Below are 23,841 nucleotides of genomic sequence, written 5' to 3'. Positions count from 1 at the left end.
AGCTGGCTATGTACCTTCCTTCCATCAGCCAGAGCCTCCAGTCATCTTGACATTTCTGTCAATTTTGGTGCTCTGTAAAGAGCAAAAGTTTAAGTTCCCTTCTAATAGAATGTGCTTGAAAGTCTAAAATCCACTGCATTGCTTTGGGTAAGATCAAAAGTCCATTTAGCCCCATATTTTGTCTCTTACAATAGTCTGCTGTGGCTGATCAGAGAATTAAGCAGCAGGAACATGTAGAATGATACTTCCTTGCTCTTGTCTCTTGCTTTCTGGCTGCACATTTGTTGCATTTTTGAGCTCATTTGTATCTGAACCTTCTAGCTATTAGGAAGTCTTAATTGACTCTGCAGTCCCTCTTGAAGCCATTTACTTTGGCCTCTGCAGTGATCTGTGATGAAGAATTCTGTGTTTTAATTGTAATGTCTAAGAGAAACAATGACACTCAAAACCCTAAGCCAGACAAACCTGTTGACTGATAATTTCAATTTACTAATAGCTATTTTTTTCTGCTATTTCTCTAAAAATTCCCATTCATCTTCCCATTACAATGTATGAATTTCTAGGTCATTGTCATAAATCCTTCTCATTTTGAAAACACGAGACTTCCCCTAAGGATAATCCCAAAGGATAAGCAAAGATAATCAGTTTTGTTCTTGGCTCCAGTTCTTGAAGAACAGAAATATGTGCAAAATACCAAAATGCAGATGCACTAAGAATGTCTGATACCTTCATGTTTTGTGCTTTGTTCTGTGTCCTGTCCTTGTAACTCGTAATGCTGATGGTGAGCATTGAGCTAATGTTTCCCAAGAACTGTCTATTTACATACTTACACATCTGAAAACCAGCTTTTTTTCTGAGTAGTACTTAACTTAGTTGCGTCCACCACTGTGCATTTAAGTAGGCTGATTGTGCCCAAGAGTATTATGTAGCATTTACAACATATAATGTCTTCCTGGTGTTTTGATCAAGATTCCCAGGCTGACAAGCACATCTTTAGTCTTATTAGTTCTGTATTTTTGTCAACAATTATTCAGAATCACAAACTTCAGTTATAGAAACTTTTCTTCCCCTTAAGCAAAACTATTGTTGAGTGCTCTTGACGTTTTCAGTTAATTGATTCCTATTCACTTACTTGTTCCTCACTGAGAGTTCTTTTACCTGTACCCTTTCCAGTGCTAGATTTCAGCTTGTAGATTATGGATTTAAAGGGTCAGTGTATCATAATGACCTTAAGAAAGATAACTTGCCTTTTTTCTTTTCTCCCCATTTAGTTTATGCTGCAGCAACATTGTCACTGCTGAAACCTCTGTTTAAAATAGTGATTTGCCTAAACTTTTTATTTTGGCTAATTTGCACTGGCTTTGGGTTGCAGCACACATACACAATATTGCATTCTTACTGTGTCAGCTCCTAGTTTGATTCTGAACTTCTTCAAGGCAACCCCAGGTTCTTCCAGAATCTGTGACTTTTTTTTTCCTTGGCCTTTAGGGCTTTTTGGGTTTTTTGTTGTTTCTTTTTGAAAGCTTATTAAAAGCAGTGAGTTTGACAGGCTGTGCTGTAGTTGCCAAGGGTTTTCTACCACGGTCCACAGTTTGTCCTCCAATAGCCTTGTTCTTCCCTGCAGTGTATCAGGGAATTTTGCTCCTTTTGTGGATGATACCACAAACTGGGTCATCTTCCTCTCTTCACTGTGCTGTTAATTGTCCCATTTTGAGTGTAAAGATTTTGCCCTGGCGAGAAGCTGCTCTCCAAGTGTGAGGCCTGTGTGAGTGACACCTTTGAAAGAAAGCATGAATTCTCCTAATTCAGCATATTGGAAGATGTCAAGTTTCTCTCTTTCATCCGTCTTTCATCTGGGAGATCCCTCTTGTTTGGGGATTTTTATCTACTTTAAAAAAGACAGAGCAAAAAGGGAGGTGTAACACAAGCTTTTTTCTGCAGCAAGCAAAAGCACTGCAGTGCATGTTCAGCCAGTGACAGAGTGTGCATCTCTATCAGCCCTGGGTTTCTAAATGCCTTTGTCTGGAAATGGAACCCTGCTGCAGGTCTGTTTTATTTGGAGACTGAGGATGTTCCCACCTGGGACAGGCTCTGTCAATTGTTACTTGCATTTTGAAGCCTGTAACACAGTAGAACAAACACTTTTTCGTTGCTACGTAGTGACTGCAACTTCCTGGAATATTTGCTGGAGTTCATTAGGAAAAACTTCAAAAGCACTCATTAGAATGGCAGAGTTCAGGTTTGTCTTGAATTAGCTTTCAAGATATTTGATCCTGTTCTTTGAAAGAGTCTCACTCTTAGCTTACCACACATATTTACTGACAGCTCAGCCACCAAACTGTTAGCCTTGCTTTGCCTACAAACTGGGCTTCGTCAAGGTAGTGCTGCTTCTCATGTTGGAATGAGCTTCTTTGGAGGATGAGTGGCATTCCTTCCTATTATTTTTCAGAATGGTCTCAGTTCATAAATGTATGAAAAGGAGTGTATTCCTCTTAAATGTCCTACTTAAAAAAACAAACATAAAAACCAACCCAAAAGCAAAACCACAAAGCCCGGACAAGGTTTGTAGACCTGATAGTCTCCACAGATACATGCTTGGTAATTTAAGTATAATGGGATTTGAGTTGTGTACTGGTTTCTTTCTTACAGAAGTCAAACTTCTCTTCATGGTTCTGGTCAGAATAATGCAGCATGGAGCTCAGTGACTTCTGTAGGGAGAACATAATTTAAATTCTCACTTTCAGTAACCTGGGCCAGTTAACTTTAAACACACTGAGCTACTTTGTGCCTCCCAAGTGACGCTCTGTTAGTTTTGCCTGTCGTTTCAATGCTTTCCTGATTACTGTCTCTAGCTGCCACTAAACTAGACCTGTTTTTCCAGTTATTACAGGAATTGTGCACAGTTTTTAATGTAGACTTGCCATGTCGTGTAAAGTCTTCCCAACTGGGAATCATTAGCAATAAACAGACGCACACCAGCGCCATTGTGAAGCCGCAGTCCAGCTCCTGCTCTTACATCTGCCAGCACTGCCTTGTCCACCTTGGAGATATTGGTGAGTTTTTGAAGGCAAAAAGAGGTGGGACACAGAGTTCTACCTGTGTTCAACCCTCGTGAAGAGGGATCTGTACATACCTCAGGCCATGTGTGCTCTAAATTAGTAGCTAGTGGCTGATGGTATTTTTGGTGGTTGCTGCAGGGGGAAAGGTTTGGAAGGCAAAGCTGTTTGACTTTTCTAATGTGTGATACACATTAATGCATGGAGACAGTTAATCACTAGCTTTCTAGTGATTTGCTAGAGTCTGTCTTCCAGTCTGCTAATCATGCTATAGCTGGTAGGCACAGTGAAATGTTGCAAACGGTGACTATGATGAAAGCTTTTTGCAGCAGGCTTCTCTGTTTCAGAACATTGCTTTTCAATCTTGTATACAAAGGCAATACCTAGAAATCCAGCCTTTCATAAGGGAGGTTTCTTTTTTCACAGTAAATTCGATGGGTTTATTTCTTTGTTGATCAGAGTAGAACTACATGTTGTAGAAGGTTCTTTCTTCATTGGAATCTGCAGTTCTTTTTATAATAACCTAAACGTAGATTTAGTTGCTGGTTGTGCAAAGAAGTGTGAACAATATTTGTAGCTCTCTGGATGTGGTGTTATTGGCACAACATTGTTCTACATAAAAGTTGATAAGCTGTGACAATGGGATCTAAGGAAAAAACAACACCTGAAAATTCAATGTTTTTGCATCTTTTATTTGCTTGGTGCAATTTTATGTTCTTCTGATACTTGTTTCTAAAATGATGGTAAAATGTTCTTCAGGTAAACTGGGTTGTATTAAAATAAGTATGGGAGAGTTTAAATGTTTTGTTGTGTTTTGGTTTCTTTGTTGTTGTTGTTTTCTTAGCTCGCTATAGGAATCAGACCAGCCAGGCAGAGTCTTACTACAGACATGCAGCTCAGCTTGTCCCTTCTAATGGTGAGTCTGGGATACCTTCTAGTTTCATAATCCCAAAAGAGCATCTAAGGTATTGTTTTTCTAGTGTGACAGTTGGGGACTTGCAATTTTACACACACCTCCCTCCCCAAATACCCCAAACAATCAAGCCTGACCTGTTGGTAGGTCAGTTATGTGGTGTATGTAAAAAAGCTGTTGGCCTGATACGTGTCACTTGTCTCCTTTCTGTGTAGATTTAAAAACAAAGAAGGGAATACTTCAAGGCTTCACTACTGCTATGTCATACTGTATGACATTCATACATTATAAAGAACAATTTATTTCTTCACGTGCCAGTTGGTTAAATTTAGTAGCTAAAATTTAATTTTTCATGTTGCTTATGCAAGTTAAGAGCTTCTTTAGTTCAGGAATCTAGTTTTTTTAGCTATAAGCTTACAGTGGTCCAAAACACAGGGATGGTGAGAGAAGGATATATAACTTTTGAGCCTGCTTGCAAAATTGAATTACTGGTTCCAGCAGTTATTTTCTAACTGAAAAATTAACCATAACTGTAGAAACTTACATTCTATGGGCAAAAAATATGAACAACTGTTGAAAGTTAGATTTGCCTCATGAGGGCTAGATTTTGTCCAAATAGATGAAGATAGGTGGTAAAAGCCTTGTGTTAACTGTGTCTTCTTATTTAGAGAAAAATCTTACACCATATTTAAAACCCCCCCACCAAAACAAAAAAACAACAACAAAACCCCACCAAACACCCACACCACAAATTTCAAAGCTTTTTTCCTTTGAAGTGTGGTGGAGTAAAAGGGTCAGCATGTGAATCTGAACCTTGTCAGTTGAAGATCTTGGACTTTGTGCTCCCTTTTAAGATAACCATACTTATTCTGAAATCTGGCAAGCTTTACTCTGTGACAACTTGTTGGACAACTTGCCTTTTTCTCCCTCAGGTCAGCCTTATAATCAGTTGGCTATTCTAGCTTCCTCCAAAGGAGACCACTTGACCACAATTTTCTACTACTGCAGAAGCATTGCTGTGAAGTTTCCTTTCCCAGCTGCCTCCACTAACCTACAAAAAGCACTTTCTAAAGCACTGGAAAGGTAAGACTAAGCATAAGGTACTTCTGCTTGGATAAGATGGAGAAAACTTCTTCCAGATGTACCTCCCATTCCACAAGTTACTGATATTTGCTAGTAGAAACAGAAGTTCCTTGACCCCCTTCCAATCAGAGCATCCTTACACGTGTAGGAGAGAAAGAATAGTTTGTGTCTGGGATGCTCTGGAGTGTGAGTGGGGATTGCAGGAGGTAAGTATATTGTGCCAACATGAAAAAGCAGCTTTGCATGGACATTCCTCCTTTCTTGAACTCCACAGAGAACATTTGTCTTGTTCTGTACAGCTGTGTCTAGTTCCAAAGCCTGAAGTTGTGTAATTCTGTTCCAAATGCAGTCGTGATGAGGTGAAGACTCGATGGAGCGTGTCTGACTTCATCAAGGCATTTATTAAATTCCATGGCCATGTGTACCTGAGTAAGAGCCTGGAGAAGCTGAGCCCTCTTCGAGAAAAGCTGGAAGAGCAGTTCAAGGTTAGTTCTAACAATAAATTAATTAGTGTATTGAGGAGAGTATTTTTAGCAGCTGAGTTCTGAAATGACAGTCCAATAATAACTTTTTCCCATGACTTGATGAAGCCTGAGTAATGGAAGGTTTGCATCTCAGCTAACACTGGATAGTTCTGTTTACTTCTGCACAGAGTAGGATTTTCTTTGCCATTTGATATATGCTGTGTTATTGGTGGAAATGCAGGAGAAATCAGTGACTGGAGTTGATTTTCTGCTCTTTAACCTGGATGATTCTTGGGTACCTGTGAAAAATACTTGATTCATCCGTGAAGGTTTGGCTCAGTTGTCTGAGGAACTTTGAGAGCTTCAATTTTGGTTGGCAGTTATTCACTCCCACTGGTTATTAAGACTACTTTTAATCTTCCTCAGACAGCTTGCTTCTCCTGTCAGTGGTTTGCCTTTTAAAAACAATGCTCCTTACAACCTTAATTTGTGTATAGACTAGAACTATTCAGAGCACGTTTCCTCTGGAAAATCCAGGAGTACTCATTAATTATGTAGCCAGCTCATGGAGTTGGATAATGTAGCAAAGATTGAAACAAAGAGAGTAATATTTAAGGTATTTATATAAGGTAATCTGATTTTAAAGTGACATTCATATTGGCTGTTACCTGCTCTTTGGGGGCTCCTCTGCTTCAGCATCTTCACTGAAGAATAAGCAGGTAGTATGGGCACGTTCAACAGAGCAAATGTAGTAGATGCTTTTCCAAATTAAGAAGGGGGAGGTGATCCTGGAAATCTAAGGAATCACAAATGTTCTTTACAGCCCTTATTTGCATTTTTGCATTGAATTGGGTTGCTAGAGCTAGGTCCAAACATTCCTTCAAATAAAACAAATAAGCAAACAAAAAAAATCCCACAACCTGCAAATTGTATGTTTGGAAGTGAGCTGCTTGGACACAGTGAACTACAGTGACATTGTTTCAAAAGTGAATAATTGTATCTTTCTGTGTGTGGTATTGGCTGTTGAACAAGTAGTGCTCTTTCCATGCTTATCATCAATAATTATAGGCATTGCTCAGGCATGTGGAACAGTCTTATTTTTCTGAACTGATCCAGTGTGTTTAAAGAGAGCTGACTAAGCCCTGCTTTGTAGCTTTGGTTACTTTTTTGTTTATGTATTATGCAATATAAGGCTTAATTTACTAGAGGGCGGCTCTTCTGATTTGAATGGGTGAAAAGTGGATGTGCAAGTGGCAGTATGGTGGATAATAATTTGAACTGTGTGGCTGATGTTCCCTGGGAATGAGGAGAGAGTGGTAGGGTTCGGGGTGTTCAGCCAGGCCCGTGATTCTGCTGCTGAGGGCTCTGCCACTTCTAGCTGTTGGCTCTGTAGTGCTTCATGCCTGTAACTAAAAATCAAGGTTGAACATGAAGCTGAAACCTTTTCCCAGTGCTTACCCTGATTAATGCACTTGCCTCCCTGTCTGATGTGTCTCAAGCTGGTTGTGGTTTGGGATATCTGTTTTTTTTTAACAATGCTCCGAAAAAAGCATCAAGGTTTCTTTCCCTGCTCTGAGAAAGGTGTGTTTTACAGCAGAGTTACTGAAATGCATTTGTAAATAGCTCGCCCTGTTTCAGTCCATAGTGGCATTCCATGACCCATGAAGTTGGATGTGGAATTAGCCTTTAATACATAACCACACAGTATTTCAGTTTTCCAGGGGTGTTTTTTTTAAGGTGTCACCTTCTCCATGCTCTTTCTTTGCGAGCCTGAGAAATGCAGTGGCTGTACATACCTCTGTGATCCTTGTGGTGCTGTCATGGCTCTGTAAGGCAGCCAAGAGGGTGTTGATTTGTTGTGCATGAGGGATGGGTGTATGGGCTTAACAGTGGGCACCTGCCCGTGCCCTCCTGGGAAGCCCAGGGCTGTGCTAACGGGGGTCTCTGCTTGAATGTTGCCTTAGGAGCAGAAGCATTAGTCAAGCAGTGAAGGAGCAGCTAATCCATTCAAGTGTGTGCCTCACCGTATAAAAATACATGCTCTGTGTACGTGTCTTTGTTGCAGAGGTTGTTATTCCAAAAGGCCTTCAATTCTCAGCAGTTAGTACATATAACTGTCATCAATCTCTTTCAACTACATCACCTACGAGACTTCAGCAACGAAACGGAGCAGCACAGCTACAGCCAGGATGAGCAGCTCTGCTGGACACAGCTACTGGCTCTCTTCAGTAAGTATGAAAGGAAATTGATTTTTGTATTTCTTTTCTGGTCTTCTATGGAATCCATTAGTAATTTGCTGCCAGTGTCTGGCTTAACAGCTGTGTGAGAGGCAGGTGATGCAGATGGGCAGTATGGGAGGAAGTCAAGAGAGAATGTGGTTGTGTGGGATCATTTATGTCTAGCAGTGCTTACTAGCAGTGGATTTCAGTGCCCTGGACCTGTTCTGTTTGAAGTTTTACAGAACTTTGCACCTTTTTCCTGGTTCTGAAGGAACATGTTAATATGGTTGTATTGTTTGTATCCAGTTTAGCAGTGGGTACTACCCTGCTGGGGGGGCTGCTCTGAAATTGGCCATAGTGTGTTTGGAGTTGTTTTGAATGGAGCTGTCTGATTTGACAGGACTGAAATTGAAGTTAGCTGAACTAGGAGCAAAACTGCTTCTGTGCTTTTGATAATATCAACTATAAAATAAGTGGGAGTGCAGAACATTTTATACTCTATTCACATAATGCTGGTTTGCTTAACCTGATCCAGATTGATCAGCTTGGCTTTGTTCATAAACACCTACATTGATGAACTGAATTTCTGCAGGTTCCAGCCTGGAGCTGATTTGAAAGCACACTGGTCATGCTGGTGTGGTTACTGTTCCTCAGCTTGTGTGCCCTTTAAAATGCAGATAGCTCTAATTAAATAAATTCATTAATATTTTTGTTATTGGTGTGTCTCACTGGGTTTTGTTAACTTACTAAAATGATTTGCCATGATGTGAGAGGGGGGGAAAAGCCACCAAAATTCTGCTTCATGGTAGAAAACTTTATTGAAAAAAGGTGATCTGATGGTGATTTTTTTAAGATTAGGTAATGGAGCTGCTTTGTTCTAAAGAGCTGGCTCTTACAAATGAGGCCTTATGGGTGGGATGTGTTTGATGACGTTATTTGGCCAACTTGGTGTCATTCCCACATCATTTGGTTTTGGCGTTGTGGTTTTTTTTCCTTTGTTTCTAGTGTCCTTTCTTGGAGTTCTGTGCAAGTGTCCTTTACAAAATGACTACCAGGAGGACTCTGGGGCTGCATATCCTCTTCCAGCTGTGAAGGTTTCAATGGACTGGCTGAAACTTAGGCCCAGTGTTTTCCAGGAGGCGGTGGTTGATGAGAGACGGTAGTGAGTGTTCATCTTTGGTTTCATACATTTAATTGCATAAAGTCATAATAACTCGTGATATGCAAATTAGTAATGGGAAAAGTGATTGTGTAACTCATTACAGACATCAAAATGATAGAGAGTATATGTGCTGAAAAGTTAATCAAACCAAACATGAGACTTTTGGGCTACATGGGGAAATTCACTGTTTTAATTTGCTTTGGGTTTGCATGTAGCAGCTCTAGTGTCTGACTTGATCATAACTACTTAGTGTGCCCTTAGTTTAATCTGTTGCAATGATTTCTGAGACTTATTGAGTCTCAGAACACTTGCTTTAATTTCATCCATTAAGCCATCTCTTGGGCAGTGCTGGAATAGTTTTCCTGGCTCATCCATATTATTAATATTATGGAATTATATTAAATCTAGTAGAGGAGGTCTTTAAATGTCAACATAGGCATTACTGTTCTGGGCTGTTGCTCTTTTAATTTCTGCCTCTAGTCTTACAAATTTAGGCTTATATACTACAAAACTTGCCAACTTTATACATAGCCTGTTAACTTTTCATGAATGATAGCAATCCAGTAAGGTGTTTCTGACCTGTAAGACATTTTTTTAGACCAGAGTCACTGTTGCTGACATAGTTGGATGAATATTTTTCCTAGGATGGCCACTGTAAGAAAACCAGTTCTAAACCAGTGTGCTCAGCTGCCCTTGTGCAATGTTCCATTGTGGTTTCAGCTCTTTTGGCAGAGTGTGCTGTAAGATGTGATTCTAGGCAAGGTTTGTGCTTTCTGTATGTGGATGGATCAGGAGCAGGGATCCCTGGAACCTCCCTTTGCTAAATGAGTAGGAAGATTTGCTCAAATGTGTGCAAAACCTAATGCCCTGAAGCTCTGGGAATTTCAATTCCTGAGTTCCTGAAAGCAAGGTTAAGGAAAATAAGAGCTCACAAATTGGTTTGAGAGGGTAATATATATATTACTGTATGCATATTTTGAAGAAGACTTTATACCAGTATTGTAATAGGGAAGATTACTACTTGATATAGAGTAGTCCTTGCAGAGAGGAGATGCAGTTGGTACTTTATGCATAGGTTAATGAAATGGATCTTCAGGTGTGAATATATATTTTGAGTTAGCCAGAGTAGGTCCTTCTGCCTGTAAAACTATCAGGATCTCTTGAAAGAACATGCCTGGTGTTCATACCTGTGAAGTGATACTGTGGTGTTCTCAGGTACTCATCCCACAGAGTTGTGAATTGGGCAGCAAAGAGCTGTAAAATTCATAGCTGGACTTGAAAAGAAGGCTAAGTACCACTTAGATGTGTCAAAATGAGCATTAGTTAGTAGCCTTTACATTTGTTGGCTCTAAGAAGTCGAGATAACTTCCCAAATACTTGTAGGATGAGAGTTTTCTTTTTATTTCTGTTGGGAAATCCTAATGAAAGTCATTTTTTGCAGACTACATAAACACACACGTGGGCTTTTATCAACCTCTGTTTAATAACCTTATGTCTGTTTTATATTGAAAAATCTTCCTTACTCTGAGTCCATACTTAATGGTGGTCTTAGTTCAGGAAATAACCCTTATTCCCTTTTAAACTTTCAGTTGTCCCCACTATGCTTATCATTTTCTTGTGGATAATTAATCCTACCCCAAACTGAACAAGCATCTGAAGTAGGAATGAAATGTGTTTACCAAGAAAAGTAGATGAATCTGAAGGCAAGAACTGAGGGCAGAAGTGTCTATATCTGTCTGTCTCTCTGTCTGTCTGTCTCACTACTACTGTGTGTTCTCTAGAAAAGAGTTTTCCAAACCTGCCCTGTGGAAGCCACATTAGGTTTAGGTTGTAACATGTGTCACTACATCACTGTCTTGCTTGGAGATCTCTTATTGTGAAATCCATTATTTCAGATGTTTGCAGGAAGATTGCAAGTCACTGCAGGTTGCAACACAGTTGCACTCTCACTTTTCTCCTGTTCTGTGTCACTCACTGGTGGGGAGGAGCTCAGTGAAGTGTAGAGAATAAGCATAAACATCATGTTTCCAGTCCCTGGGGCTGTGCAGGGAAGTGGCTGACCTCAGGCTTTTGGGTGCATGTTGCATTTTCCAGTCCAGGTGCTGACTGATGGCTGCAAGCCTTGCTGAGGGAGGGTGGAGATTCATTTCCCTGCCACTGAGCACAGTGGGCTCCTTCAAGTAGTTCACCTGGTGCCTCCAAGGACTCTGTGCCTGGGTTTCATGCCTGTCACTAAAGCCAAACCTGGATGCTTAGACTTGTGGGTTGGAACTTCTGAAAGAAATAGGAGGAAGCAGATAGTTGGTGGCAGTTAATATTAACCACCTGTGCAGTGATCTTTGTGATTTTAATTTTTTTTTGCCCCAGGGCTTTGTTAAGAATTTCCAGTTGTTGCCTGTGCTGCTATTGCTAGTGCAAGGTGGAGATACTGCCAGTTAACCTCTGGTTTAAGAGTCTTAGTGCAACCGTTGCTCAGACCGTCCTGGTACCTTCTTGGTTTCAGTGCTACAGTGTTGATGTTCACAGAACAGAAGTACTTCTGCACAGCTGTATTTTGATAAATTGTTTTGCTTCCCAGCTGATGAATTTACTGTGGCTTTGAGAGCAGGCAGTTTGGGACTGGAAAATGTGAATTGCAAACAGGAGCTCTGGACATTTGCAGTAGGTTTGTCTATTTAAATTCACCATGCTGTGAGAGCCTGGCTTCCTTGGTAACTTAGATTGGATTTTTAAAAATATTAACCTCTCAAGAAATTGATTTGTTCCTTGACACTTGAGAGAGGCTGTAGCTCTTCTTGGGAATCAGAGGATTAATGGAAGCTCTGCCTGTGTAACAGAGTTCAGTGGTTTTTTGGTAAGGTGGAGAGATTCCATGTTCTGTAGTTTTCACTTACAATTTGTCTGTTTTCTGATTTGAAGCATATGGCCCTGGCTGATTTCTCTTCTAAACAGCTTCCAGCCTCATGAAGAAGATCTATCCAGTAATAATGGTAAGAACACTTCTAGTCTGTGCTGTAAAAAACTGGTCACAAGGCATGGAGGTTTTCTGGCATTATTGGGGAGTTGTAGTTGAAGAGCAAATAGGGATCAAATTGTCTTCTAGCATTAGCATGTATGAATACTTTGCAAATGCTGCTTTCTCATGCTGAGCAGACTTTGCTGTACTTTTATCATTCCTGAGCTCCTCAGATTGCAGTGGCCCAGTACAATCAAGCACATTTAATAAAAGGCTTTGCTACGAAGTGACCTTGCTGAGGTGCCTCCTTATGGTGCTGTGCTTGATGTGTTCATGCTTTCCTTACACTGTTTATTGTCTGTTCACCAGCAACCCCCCTTCCAGAAGAATTTGAGTTGCAAGGATTCTTGGCTCTGAGGCCCTCATTCAGGTGGGTGACAGCTGAAGAAGCTGTACTCTTGCTGATATCACTACTCTGATAGGCACTGACCTCTCCAATAGTTTATTATCTGCTGGATGAGTTGATGTTGGTATCTTTGGGTAAGAACAGGCAGCACAGGCCTTGAGTCTCCATTTAGTTAAATCTCCAGTAAAACTCTGGGAAAAGTCCTGAGCTGATCATATTGATTATGACTTCTTTGTTTTTATTCTGTAAACTGAAAGGGAAAAAAACAGTAGTGAAGAAGGGAACATTTCTACATGAAAGCTGCTTCATGTGGTGTTACTTTGGTTTTTATACTGTTTTTTACTGTGTACTTGTACTCAGCATCACACACAAATATGGACAATATTAAGTGCATTCACTCATCTGTTACTTTTGTGATTTTTCAGCTATCACACAGCTGAGCTTTTGTCTTTTTGTTCAAAAAACCCCAAGCCTCTTCAATACAGATGCACATTGCACCTGAAAATAAGGCAGCCATGTTTTGATCAGGTGAAATGTCACAGCTTGTAATGGGGTAATGCTGCCCCAGTTATATTTCTAAAGAAACACAATGTTGGAGAGGCTGTCTGATTAATATCATCCCTCTCCTTTGTCAACACTAGGAACTTGGATTTTTCCAAAGGCCACCAGGCGATTACAGGAGACAAGGAGGGGCAGCAGCGTCGGATACGGGAACAACGTCTGATCTTCACAGGCAAATGGATTGCTGATAACCAGCCAAGGTAACTGCCAGCAGCACCTGGCTGTTTCATTTGCTGCTCTAAGCTGAGGTGACATGGGTGCCAGAGCTGGGCTGTGTTTTTCTCACTGTTTGACACAGCAGTGAGGTATCATGTGAATGCCTGATGCTGACAGCACTGATGACCTGTTCTGTGGGTCAGCATGCCACTGGTCAGAGCCCAGTTATGATAGTTGTCTTTGGAGCAGAGCAGCATGTTTGATGAGGCCTTTTTGGGGATACTGCAGCACAGCCAAGTGGCAACAGTATTTGAAGTGGCAGCAACAGTGTTAGCACGTGAGCTTAGGTTGTGCTGGGGGATGCCCTTAGCTGGGAAAAGGGCTGTAACATCTTGTTGCTGGGGTGAGGTGAGGGCAGGGTGATGCATATGGTGGCTTTCTGCTTTTCTAATTTGGGGAAGGGGGTTACCCTGTGAGAGACTATTCCTACTTGCTTTTCAGTTCCCCTCTGTCTTTTATCTTCAGGTTGATTCAGTGTGAAAATGAGGTAGGAAAGCTGTTGTTTCTGACGGAAATCCCGGAGTTGTTGCTGGAGGACCCTAGTGAAGCCAAAGAGAGTCTCACCTTGCAAGAAACATCTATTGCAGAACCTCTATCTACTGATGGGAGCCCTGGACTCAAATCAGTTCTGTGCTCTGGCAGAAGCCTCAACAGCAACTGTGACACGGGAGAAAAACCAATGGTCACTTTCAAAGAGAACATCAAGCCACGGGAATTGAACAGAGAGCAAGGGCGAATCTATCCCCCTAAAGATGTAGGCAGGGAAAGAAGGGACTATATCAAAGGAATAGTAGCCAGTAAGAATGATGGGAAGAAGGATAACAATAAAAGAAAGACTGAGATCAAGAAATGCAGCTTGGACAAGATGCAGGAAGCAGGAAAGCAGAACGTGGCAGTTCAGGTAAGCCTGCAGATCAAAGGGATGCTATGGCTTAGGCAGCACCCTGTTGGTGTCAGGGCAGTCACTGCTTGTGGAGAGCACAGCAGAGTCAAGGTCTCACTGTGGGCTCTGCAGGTACAGCTAGTGCACATGATAAATAGAAGCACATCTGTCTCAAAGAGCAGGTATTGGTCATCTTTGGGTCTCTGCCCTTTTCCTTGCTGCTGTCTCAGTTTGTTGGGGAGAAAAAGAGGGAGCACTGACAGGGTATTTTGTTAATGTGCTTAGGATAGTTAAAAACAGACTCTAGCTGTTTTTCTACAAATTATGCAGGCTGCCAAGGCAGTTCCCATGGCAGGGTCATGGTCATGCTCTTACCCATGCTAAGGTCTGTTGTGAAGAAAGTGGGTACTCTGTATTTTTGGTTCACTTGACTTGTGCACATTCAATACATTAAACAAATCACAAAAGCCACAGGGTTGATTATGTAGAGTAAGATTCTCTGTACTGTGCATGCAGTCAGGTGGGGCTCCGTGGAAGAGAGGAAAGCCACACTGCACTTAAGCCATGATTTTGTACTCAGTCTCTCAGAATTGTTGGTTTTCATATCAGCTGCTCTTTTCTCAGTCATATTTTGGAGGCATGCTTTTTTCCCTCTATTTCTGTGAGCATTGTGTACAAAAATGCTCCTGTCATAAGTTGATAGTGAATTTACTGGTCTGACTTCCATTGAGTTGTTGTAAATGAGGGTGTAGAGTTTCAGGGTTGATCTGGTCTGTACCTGGATAGTTTGGCTGCATCTCAGTCATTCCCTGATGATGTCTGGAACTATTTAATGATAGTGGTGGAGACTATTATTTCCCTGGAGAAATTGTGTCAGTTCTTCACCATTCTTGCAAGTGGAAATTATTTCCTAATGTACTTTTATCTCCCTTGCCTCTGTCTAAGCCTATTACTGCTTCCCAGGACAGGTCTGCAAAATAACTTAAGCCTTCCTCTTTGCAGTGGCTCTGAGGGCCTGTGTAATTGAGGTGTGTTTTCCCTGGGCTGGACAAACCAGCTCTTTCAGTCTTTCTGGCTTGTGCTGTTAAGACCCTTGAATTATTTTTCTGCTTCTCCTCCTGATTAATTCCTGCTAAGCATCATCATTATGAAAGGGAAGGTCTGAACTGGTAGTACCATTCAGTTGGTTGTGCAGGAGGTCCTACCAAGGGGGACAAAGGGGAATGGTCTACAGAAGCCATGTGGCAATCATTCATGTGTCACCAAAAAAGTCTGGTATCTGAAAAATAACTTAGGTAGATGAGTTAACATAGCAAGTTTCTCATGTACTTGTTGAACATGTCTGGAGTGTGGTTGCAGGCCTGAGCACAACTCCCAGTTACAGTGTTCATGTCCCCAGGTTGCAAAATAAGGACTTGAGGCTGATAAAGCCCACCAGATCTCTGAGAAGTATGTGTAGATTTTTGCATAGGGAAGATATTTTCATTTTAACCCACCTGATTTATCAAAAATTTGCTCATCTTAGTCTTCAGAGATAACAAACCTGGGAAAAACTGATTTCAAACCCAGCTTGTAGCAGAACCTGTTCTGATGCATTGGTCACTCCTTATCTGTCGTTGAACGGAAATGATGTTTTATTTCTTAGTTTTATCAACTGTATTTCTTAGGGCAGCTATTGCAATGAAATGCTTTTTGTCTTATATAGTTTGGGGTTATTTATCCAGCCCTACTCCAGAAGATGGGGAAGGTTTGCTTCCCCTACAGAGGAGAAACCATGGTTGGTTTTGCACTGCCTGGTGGTCTGTTAGCCCTCTGCTTTAACCTTCCTTGAGAATTCAGGCTTTATCTTGTCTGTAGCTCATTGCCTTCAAAAGCTTAAATGCTGCAAATATTGCAACTCCTACTTAGCAAAGACTTGAAGAATGTTATGCAGAAGTCATCAGTCCAGTTTTGCAGATAAGTGAGTAGCTTGCATGCTCAGGATCATGGAAGTGTGATACAGGTTGAATCTCTGGCCTTTGGGCAGGATAACTTTAGGTGCTGGGAAGGTTCCATGCAGATTTGCTTGAGGTGTAATGGGCTCTCAGGAGGTCTCTGGCATGAAATGGTGCTTCTCCCAGGCATCGTGTAGGAGCCCTCGATACCACTGGGGCATTAAATATTTAATGGCATTGACACTTCTGAGGCAAGGTCAGGTAGGAGCAGGGAAGCAACTGAAATTCGTCTGTCTTGATTAATCAAGGTTAGTTATTTAGCTTTTAAAATTAACTGTAAATCATGGGAGGGGGAAGGGGGTGTCTTTTAGAAGTCAACTTTCGAAAAGTGTTATAGCAGCTTTGTGTTTATGATGGACTAGAGGTCATGGTTTGAGATCCCATGGCAGGACAGGTGTCTTTGAATTCTCTGACATGGATATAAAAGAGTGCGTAGCTCTCAGTGTGGGTTATAAAAATGTTTGGCTTATTATGGAGAGAAAAGGGACAGCACAATGTAAGCTGAATATACAGAATGTGATGAAGGGTGAAGGTGGGGAGTGAACAGATGCAGCATGAGCATCATTCATGGTGCTTAGCATCAGCCAGACCTTGAGATGGAGTTCTCTCACAATTTCTAGTGGGAGATCACACCCAAACCAGTCTTACAATCTACTTTTTTTTTAATTAAACACAAAAAATTAACTCCACTCCCATAATTTCTAAATGGGGAAAGTCAGAATTATTTGAAAACAAACTTAAGATTATCTGATTTTGGCAGAAAAAACCCTGCCCTCTAACTCCTGCTAACTCAGCAGCACTAAATGTTGAAATAAACCTTGCACAGTTTTGGTTTGTTTGGTTTGGATTTTTTTTATTTGGTCCCTTTCTTTCAATCACCTTTTGAAGCTCCTGGTCTGCTCCTGGGCCTCTTCTGTATTGCCCAGGTTCCTTGCTTGCTGTCTTTTTCCTGCCTGCTCCATCTTGCATTCCAGGCAGTTCTGCTGAGCTGAACAGAAAGGGAAAGTAGTCTTCCCCTCTGTCTTCCTCTCCAGGAAGACCCAGACTGCAGCAGACTCAGAATCAGGTAAACATTACATTACATTCTTCTCTCTGCCTTTAACTGGTGCAGCTCTTTTAACAGAACATACAGCAGTTACACAGTAAACTGAAACAGGTTAAAGCACTTCTGCTATTTGTCTTGTATGCTCTTGATCAAAAGAATTTTGTGGTGTGCAGGAGTTTGGGATCTGCATCACCACGTGGATTAGGCTGAAAGGGTTCTCTAGGAAGAACGTGGTAGGGTTTGTTTTCTAAGGTGCTGCGGGTAAGTAGCAGGAGTGAGGTTGAAGCAGAAGTGAGAGAAGTGTAATAGCATCTGCACGTTTTGGTTTGCTTCTAAGGCACTGCAGGTTAGCAGCCTGGTAAGTTTTTTTGTATAGTTTGAGGATAGGATCATGTTCACTTCCCACTCTCTTGCTAGAGAAGGTGCCTGTTGCAGTCTTCAGGGTCAATATCCTTTGAGTGCTTTTGGGAGGCAAGGAGTGCCTGAGGACAGGCAGAGCAACCAGGCAGAGGTCAGAGAGGAGGGAACTGCATTCCTGTGTCCCAGAACTCTCCCAGATATTTAGGGGGAAAACAGAAAATCTCTCAAACAATCTGGGTGTTCATTTTTTTTAGCTTGAGACATCATGTGGGTGGTCACAGGAAAAGTTACCCAATTTCTTCTTGCTTTCTTTTGCATTAGGTGAAATCCCAGACGGAGATGAGGAAGACTCCGGTGTCTGAAGCCAGGAAAACACCTGTAACTCAGACTCCCAGTCAGGCCAGCAGTTCTCAGTTCATCCCCATTCATCACCCAGGAGCCTTCCCTCCCCTTCCTAGCCGGCCAGGTAATTTGCATTGCTCTTTTGAAGTGTGCTTTGCTGCAGACTGCAAAGGAAACCCTGTAATAGTGGTTGTTGCAGCCTCTGGAGGTAGGAGCTGATTTAATGAACATGCTTTCTCACGTTGAGAATCTTGCCAAGTGGCAAAGAAAGGCCATAGCTGAACTGAAAAGAGATAAATAAAATTCCTTATGCTTTGAGATCTAGGTCTGTAATGAAATCTGCCACCTTTCGTCTTGGTTAGTGGGTCAAGGAACTTCACAGTAGGCTGTTTCTGTAGCTAGTGAAAACATGACAGAGTCTTCTAGCTGAGAAGGAAGTGTTCTCTGTGCACAGGACTCCATTATAAAGGATCAATCACACTGCTTTCTCCTTTAAAGCTCACTTGTTTTGTGGTGATGCTCATGTTTCGAGCTGTAATTCGTGTGGTCATGCTTGCTGTTGTTGCTGTGCTGCGTGTTCCTGTTTTGTTGTGGAGTGTTCCTGTCACACCTTGCTGTGTTTGCTCACAAAATAGCTGGAAGCTGTATCTTCCCTGCAGCTGTTAGGGGTAGTTGCTCAATGCAAGACAGAGGGACATCTTCCCTGTCCAAAAATCAGCAGAAAACCTGGCCTGTGAGACCTAGAATTAAAGCCTGCCTTCCAAACCTGGCTTTTCAGTGACAGCTACAGGAGAGAAATTGATCTTGCAGATGTGAGGATTTGTTTGCTGACCATCTGTCTCTCTCTGAGTTGATCCTGAGACTAGTGGTCTCCTGGGAGGAGGCAATAGACTTATTGATTGCTTCTGTCTAGAAGTTTCGTCCCTGAAAATGCCTGTGTTGGAGGGAGAGGAACTTTGTGGGTAAAGCATCAAAAACCCCAGAATGGTTAAGGAGAAAGGTGCTGGGGGAAAAGAAGGCTGGGAGATTGAGGTGCATGTGTGTGTGTGTCACAGAGCCAGATGTGCCCTGGCTGACTGTTCTCAGTGCCTGCAATATCGTAAGAAAACTCCAGAAAAAACCCTGAATAACCCTTTGTTGGCAGCCACATATGTACAAAAGTGAGAGAGGACCTTATGGTGCATGTATAGAAGCTGTTTGGTGCTTCCTGTCCTTGTGGTCTAAATGAGCAAAACAGGAAAAAACCCCAAACAACCAAAACCCCACACTACTTGTTTTCTTGAAGGAGCTTCGTGCTTTGCCAAATTTTGATGAAAGGTGCATTTTTATCTTTGCCAGGGTTTCCACCTCCAGCCTACGTTGTCCCCCCTCCTGTGGCTTTCTCCATGAGCACGGGGTACACCTTCCCAGGTGGTGTTTCTGTCCCAGGAGCCTTCCTCCAGCCCACAGCTCACTCGCCCGCAGGAAACCAGGTGCAAGGTGGGAAACAATCCCACATTCCTTACAGCCAGCAACGGCCCTCTGGACCAGGGCCAATGACCCAGGGACCTCAGCAAACACCACCTCCTTCCCAGCAACCCCTCTCATCTTTACCAGCTCAGGCAACAGCACAGTCCACAAGCCAGTTACAGGTCCAAGCTCTGGCCCAGCAACAGCAGCAACAGTCCCCGACGAAAGCCGTGCAGGGCCTGGGGAAGAGCCCACCACACCACTCCGGATTCCAGCAGGTAAACTTGACTGATGCAGTGTGCTAAGCTTCATTTTAAAATGTCATAGTATCACAGACTGCTTTGGGTTGGAAAGGACCTTAAAGATCATCTTGTTCCGACCCTCCTGCCATGGGCAGGGACACCTGCCACCCGCCCAGGTTGCTCCAAGCCCATCCAACCTGCCCTTCAACACTGCCAGGGATGGGGCAGCCACAGCTTCCCTGGGCAGCCTGGGCCAGTGTCTCAGCACCTTCACAGTGAGGAATTTCTTCCTAATATCTCTTCTAAATCTCCCCTCTTTTCATTTAAAGCCATTCCCCCTTGTCCTGTCACTCTATGCCCTTGTAAAAAGTTCCTCCCCAGTTTCCCTATTGCCCCCTCAGGTACTGGAAGCTGCTCTAAGGTCTCCCTAGAGCCTTTTCTTCTCCAGGCAACCCCAGGTCTCTCAGCCTGTCTCCATAGCAGAGCTGCTCCAGCCCCCTGATCGTCTCCATGGCCTCCTCTGGACTCTTTCCAACAGGTCCAAAAATCAATGGCAACATTACTGGATTACCTTTTAGAAACTGTTGTTCAAGACCTTAGTGTGGAATCTTTTATCTGTGAAATTCTGGGCAGATTTGAAAAAGAGCTGATGTTTAGTGGCTACAAACACAATTCTTACCTAAGAGGATCTTAGTGTTTCCTGGAATGTGTTTTGTGTTGTTTCTGTTAATAGATGAGATACGAAGGTGGTATTTCAGGTGTTTCTGTCTTAGGCTTCTCTGCTTGTGCTAGTGGTGTAATACTCTAGGGAGCATTAGCTGCATATCCAGACTGTGAATTTTGGGTGATTAACGCAGCAAATCAGACTGTTTGTGACCTGCCTGTCACAGGGGAGCCAGATGGACAATGTGAATGGAGTTAGACACTCGGTTAGTATTAATTCTTCATACCCCCTGCTGAAATCACCTGTCTCTGCCTCAGTATCCCCAGACAGACTCATCAAAGCAGCTCTGGAGCCCACCTCAAGTCCAAGGCTCGCTGGGGAAGATCATGCCTGTCAAGCAGCCCTATTACCTGCAGGCCCAGGACCCTCTAAAATTATTTGAACAGTCATTACAGCCCCCCGTGATGCAACAGCAACCTCTGGAGAAAAAAATGAAGCCTTTCCCAATGGAGCCATATAACCAGAACCCCTCAGAAGTCAAGGTGCCAGAATATTACTGGGACCCTGCCTATGGCATGGGTGACAGTAGGGTGATGGCACAGCAGTCCAGCGTGGACCGCAGGGGAAAGCGCCAAGGAGTCTTCCGCCCAGAGCAGGATGCTGTCTCCAGGATGACCTTTGAGGTAAAGATCCATCTTGTAAGCGGTGAAAACCAGCGAGGCTCTGATATTCCTGACAACTCTAGGAGTTTTCTCAAATTCATGAATGCCCTGTAGGTCTTGGTTGATGTTAAATGGGATTCCAGCGACCGGGGCTGGATTTGCCGCTGTAGTTGGTGGTGGGATCTGGCTTTTGAGGATTTGGTTTCAAGCAGGTGTGAGTCTTGCTCCTTGTAGATGTGACAGTGATCTCTGCACTGGGTCTGTCAGGTCATGGCAGCTGATAGTTTTGGAGAAAGTTCTTCTCTGGCAATTGAAAGCCATAAAAGCCATCCCATAATTGCAGTTGACTTATTATATTACCCTTTAGATGAACTCTTAGCACCACCCATGTAGCTTTTTGAGTGTTTTGAGGCTACAAGTAGACAGGTTGAAGGTGGGAATTGATGATAGGAGCAGTCTTGTCTTGAATGATTTCTGTTTATTTTTCTTGCAAATTCCACTGCACCTTGAGAGCACTGAACAACTTCCTTAGCTGCACTTCCTTAGTGCTAATGGAACACTCTGCTTCTGCTCACACAGTGGTGCTTGGTGTTGCTTTGCATAAAACCAGCAGACTTTGTTATTTATTAACAGTCCTGGAGTTGTCTGTGAGTGCTTTTGGTGATGTTTATAAGGAAACTTAAACAGAGGCCTCTTTAAACCTTTGGTCAGCTATGCCTCTGTAAACACACAGGATTTTCAGGAGGTCAGCTCAGATCACTTGGCTTTTTCCTTCAGAAAAAAAGCCAGGCAACATATAGGAGTCTGTCTCTCCCCAGATGGCAGGTTGTGGTTTTCAGATAGAGACAGGGTCAAAGCCTTGTTCTCATCCCTAAAAGGGAGACCTTGCCTTAGTGCAGTATGGTCAGAAGCTGTGCCCAAGATGCTTGTGTTTTCAGCCTCTCTCAAAATTTGAGATGTCAGGTTTGACCAGCATGTTGCAAGGTTTTTTGGCCCAGTGGTCTGGTCAGCTGCACATTGGAGTAGGAGCCATTAGGAGTAGCAGTCAGTCTCATGGGATTTAAACTCCACAAGTAGAGGAGGGAAGAAGATGCAACTGGAATTTTACTTGAAACCTAAATTACCCACTGGTCCAGATATAGAAGAATGATAATTGTAAGATTTTTATGTTCCTTGAATGGGAAAACAGGTTCAGTGTTTTGCATGGATGCAGCGGGAAGCCCACGCTCCACTAAAACTGGCTGCCTGTCCCTGCTCCTCTCAGAACACATTGGGCCATGTGGCTGGGTCTGTTTTCTGCTCAGCACTTTCTGTGCAACTCAACACCCTCTGGGCTGAGTCCTCCCCTTGCACCCCTGCATGCTGCCTTCTGCCTTTCTCTCACGCTCTCTTCTCTTGTCCTGCAGTCGCTTGGCCCCTCCTCACTGCCTCTTGCTGTTCCCCTTTCTGCCTTCTGTTGTCTCACTGTGCTCATTTCTGTCACTAGGACCCCAAGAGCTCCCCTCTGCTTCCTCCGGACCTGTTAAAGAGTCTGGCTGCCTTGGAGGAGGAGGAAGAGCTGATTTTCTCTAATCCTCCTGATCTTTACCCAGCTCTGCTGGGGCCTCTCGCCTCTCTTCCTGGACGAAGCCTCTTTGTATGTATTTGACATAATTCTGCTGCTTCTCACTCTTAACTGGCATCTCACTCTTCTGTGAAATGATAAGAAAAGTGAAATTCCTTTCCCCCATCCCTCTGTCCACTTCCCTGCCTCACCCTTAAGCTAGGCTTCATGTAAGAGCTCTGACTAGCTGAAGGCCTGTGGTAGAGCTCTCAGCTTAAATCCAGGCCTGCTAATTTGTTCAGAAATCAATTGGTGGGGTTTTTATAAGTACAAACTGCAGGAGTGACTTTGATGCATCGTTGAGTGCACTTGCTCTTCTGCAATTGGGTGGGCTGAGTAAAAAGGGGACAGGGGAGCACAGATGCAGCTGTGGGAAGTTATCAGAACAAGTGGGGCTTATTGTCACTTACATATGAAAATACATGAAGATGGGGGAAACTGTCCTACTAAATGCTGAAGAGATTCTAGAAGAGCCAAATGACCTTGGAAGAAAGTTTTACTCAACTGGCTAAATAATAATTATCTCCTATAGAAATAATAGTAATTTTTTACAGTTGATGAGAGAGGTTTCTATCTATATTTATGTATTAAAACCTTCCTAGTTCAATAGCTGGAGGGCGTTAGAGCTCCTGAATGTGTAAATTGCCTCTGAAAATGCAGCATGCCTTTCCAGTATGGCTGCAAGCATGTTCATTAAATACTATTTCAGATTTGTAGTGGTAACAGAAAAGAGTTATTTATGACTGCTCAAAGTCTCTGGTTAAGTTTATTCCTTAGTTATTTTACGTGCCATCCCGAGCAGGCAGTAGCAAAATAGACACCTCTTTCTGTCTCATTTTACATACCTTTGCTAAGAACTAATAGCTGCTTCTTCAGTAGTTTCCTTTGAAGCTCTTGCAGTTGCTTTCTGCTGACAAATGGAAGGAAATTCTTCTCTGTGCAAGCTGTGTGGATATGCAAAGCATGGATTTTGTTTGCCTTTTAAAAAGTGCTTTCAATGTAATGAGTTGTCACTTTGAAAATCTAGCAAGCTGGGAGCCACTTGCCAAGAAAAGAAGCCTGTTTATCTTCAGTTTACAGGATAAAAGCAGAGATATTGCAGATACTGAACCCATGTTAAAGAGAGAGGGATGCTAGTTTAGGTTTTTGTTGTTTGAGCAACTAATTTTAAGAACAAGTGACATGCTGAGCCAGTGTGAGTGCAGAAGAGCTGTTATTTGGTACAAGGCTGCAGCTTCCATTTTGCATCACTCACAGTTTTCATTTGTGGCTTCACCAGCTCTGTGGCTTGGTGATCCAGATCCTAAATGTTGTCCACCAGCTGAGGTTTATAGTTTTGCTTTGGGTTATGTATCGATGATAATGGATCCTGTTTATTCCCTAAATAGGCTTGTTTCAGAGACCCTGCTTTGCACTGCTTAATCATAAGAACTGAAGCAAAAGCTGGGAAAAATGATATTGAAAAAACCAGCTGCACGAGAAGGGGTGTAGACAGTGGAAAAGGTCATGATCCATAACACCTTAACATCATAATATCTTAACTCCCCAGGGGAGTTTTGGG

General features: G+C 42.6%; 1 protein-coding gene across 4 annotated transcripts in view; it reads left to right on the top strand.

The window, feature by feature from the left end:
• SMG7 (SMG7 nonsense mediated mRNA decay factor) overlaps window positions 1-23,841 on the top strand; it is a 30,751-nt gene that overhangs the window by 2,965 nt on the left and 3,945 nt on the right. Inside the window, exons 4-17 of one of the 4 annotated variants that reach the window (XM_009994652.1) lie at window positions 2,882-3,053; window positions 3,901-3,972; window positions 4,902-5,052; window positions 5,402-5,537; window positions 7,582-7,744; window positions 8,741-8,897; window positions 11,817-11,887; window positions 12,223-12,283; window positions 12,901-13,020; window positions 13,502-13,790; window positions 17,640-17,784; window positions 18,999-19,387; window positions 20,333-20,698; window positions 22,164-22,313. In XM_009994652.1, the coding sequence (XP_009992954.1) occupies window positions 2,882-3,053; window positions 3,901-3,972; window positions 4,902-5,052; window positions 5,402-5,537; window positions 7,582-7,744; window positions 8,741-8,897; window positions 11,817-11,887; window positions 12,223-12,283; window positions 12,901-13,020; window positions 13,502-13,790; window positions 17,640-17,784; window positions 18,999-19,387; window positions 20,333-20,698; window positions 22,164-22,313 (2,442 nt within the window). Of the gene's footprint in view, window positions 1-2,881; window positions 3,054-3,900; window positions 3,973-4,901; window positions 5,053-5,401; window positions 5,538-7,581; window positions 7,745-8,740; window positions 8,898-11,816; window positions 11,888-12,222; window positions 12,284-12,900; window positions 13,021-13,501; window positions 13,938-17,639; window positions 17,785-18,998; window positions 19,388-20,332; window positions 20,699-22,163; window positions 22,314-23,841 lie in introns of all 4 variants that reach the window. The other 3 variants (XM_009994649.1, XM_009994651.1, XM_009994650.1) reach the window with 3 other exon arrangements.

This window comes from Chaetura pelagica, unplaced genomic scaffold, assembly GCF_000747805.2.
Source record: "Chaetura pelagica isolate M959 unplaced genomic scaffold, ChaPel_1.0 scaffold363, whole genome shotgun sequence".
Classification (NCBI taxonomy): Eukaryota; Metazoa; Chordata; class Aves; order Apodiformes; family Apodidae; genus Chaetura; species Chaetura pelagica.
The sequence above is the reverse complement of the archived record's forward strand: the minus strand, read 5'-3'. Positions and strand labels throughout refer to the sequence as shown.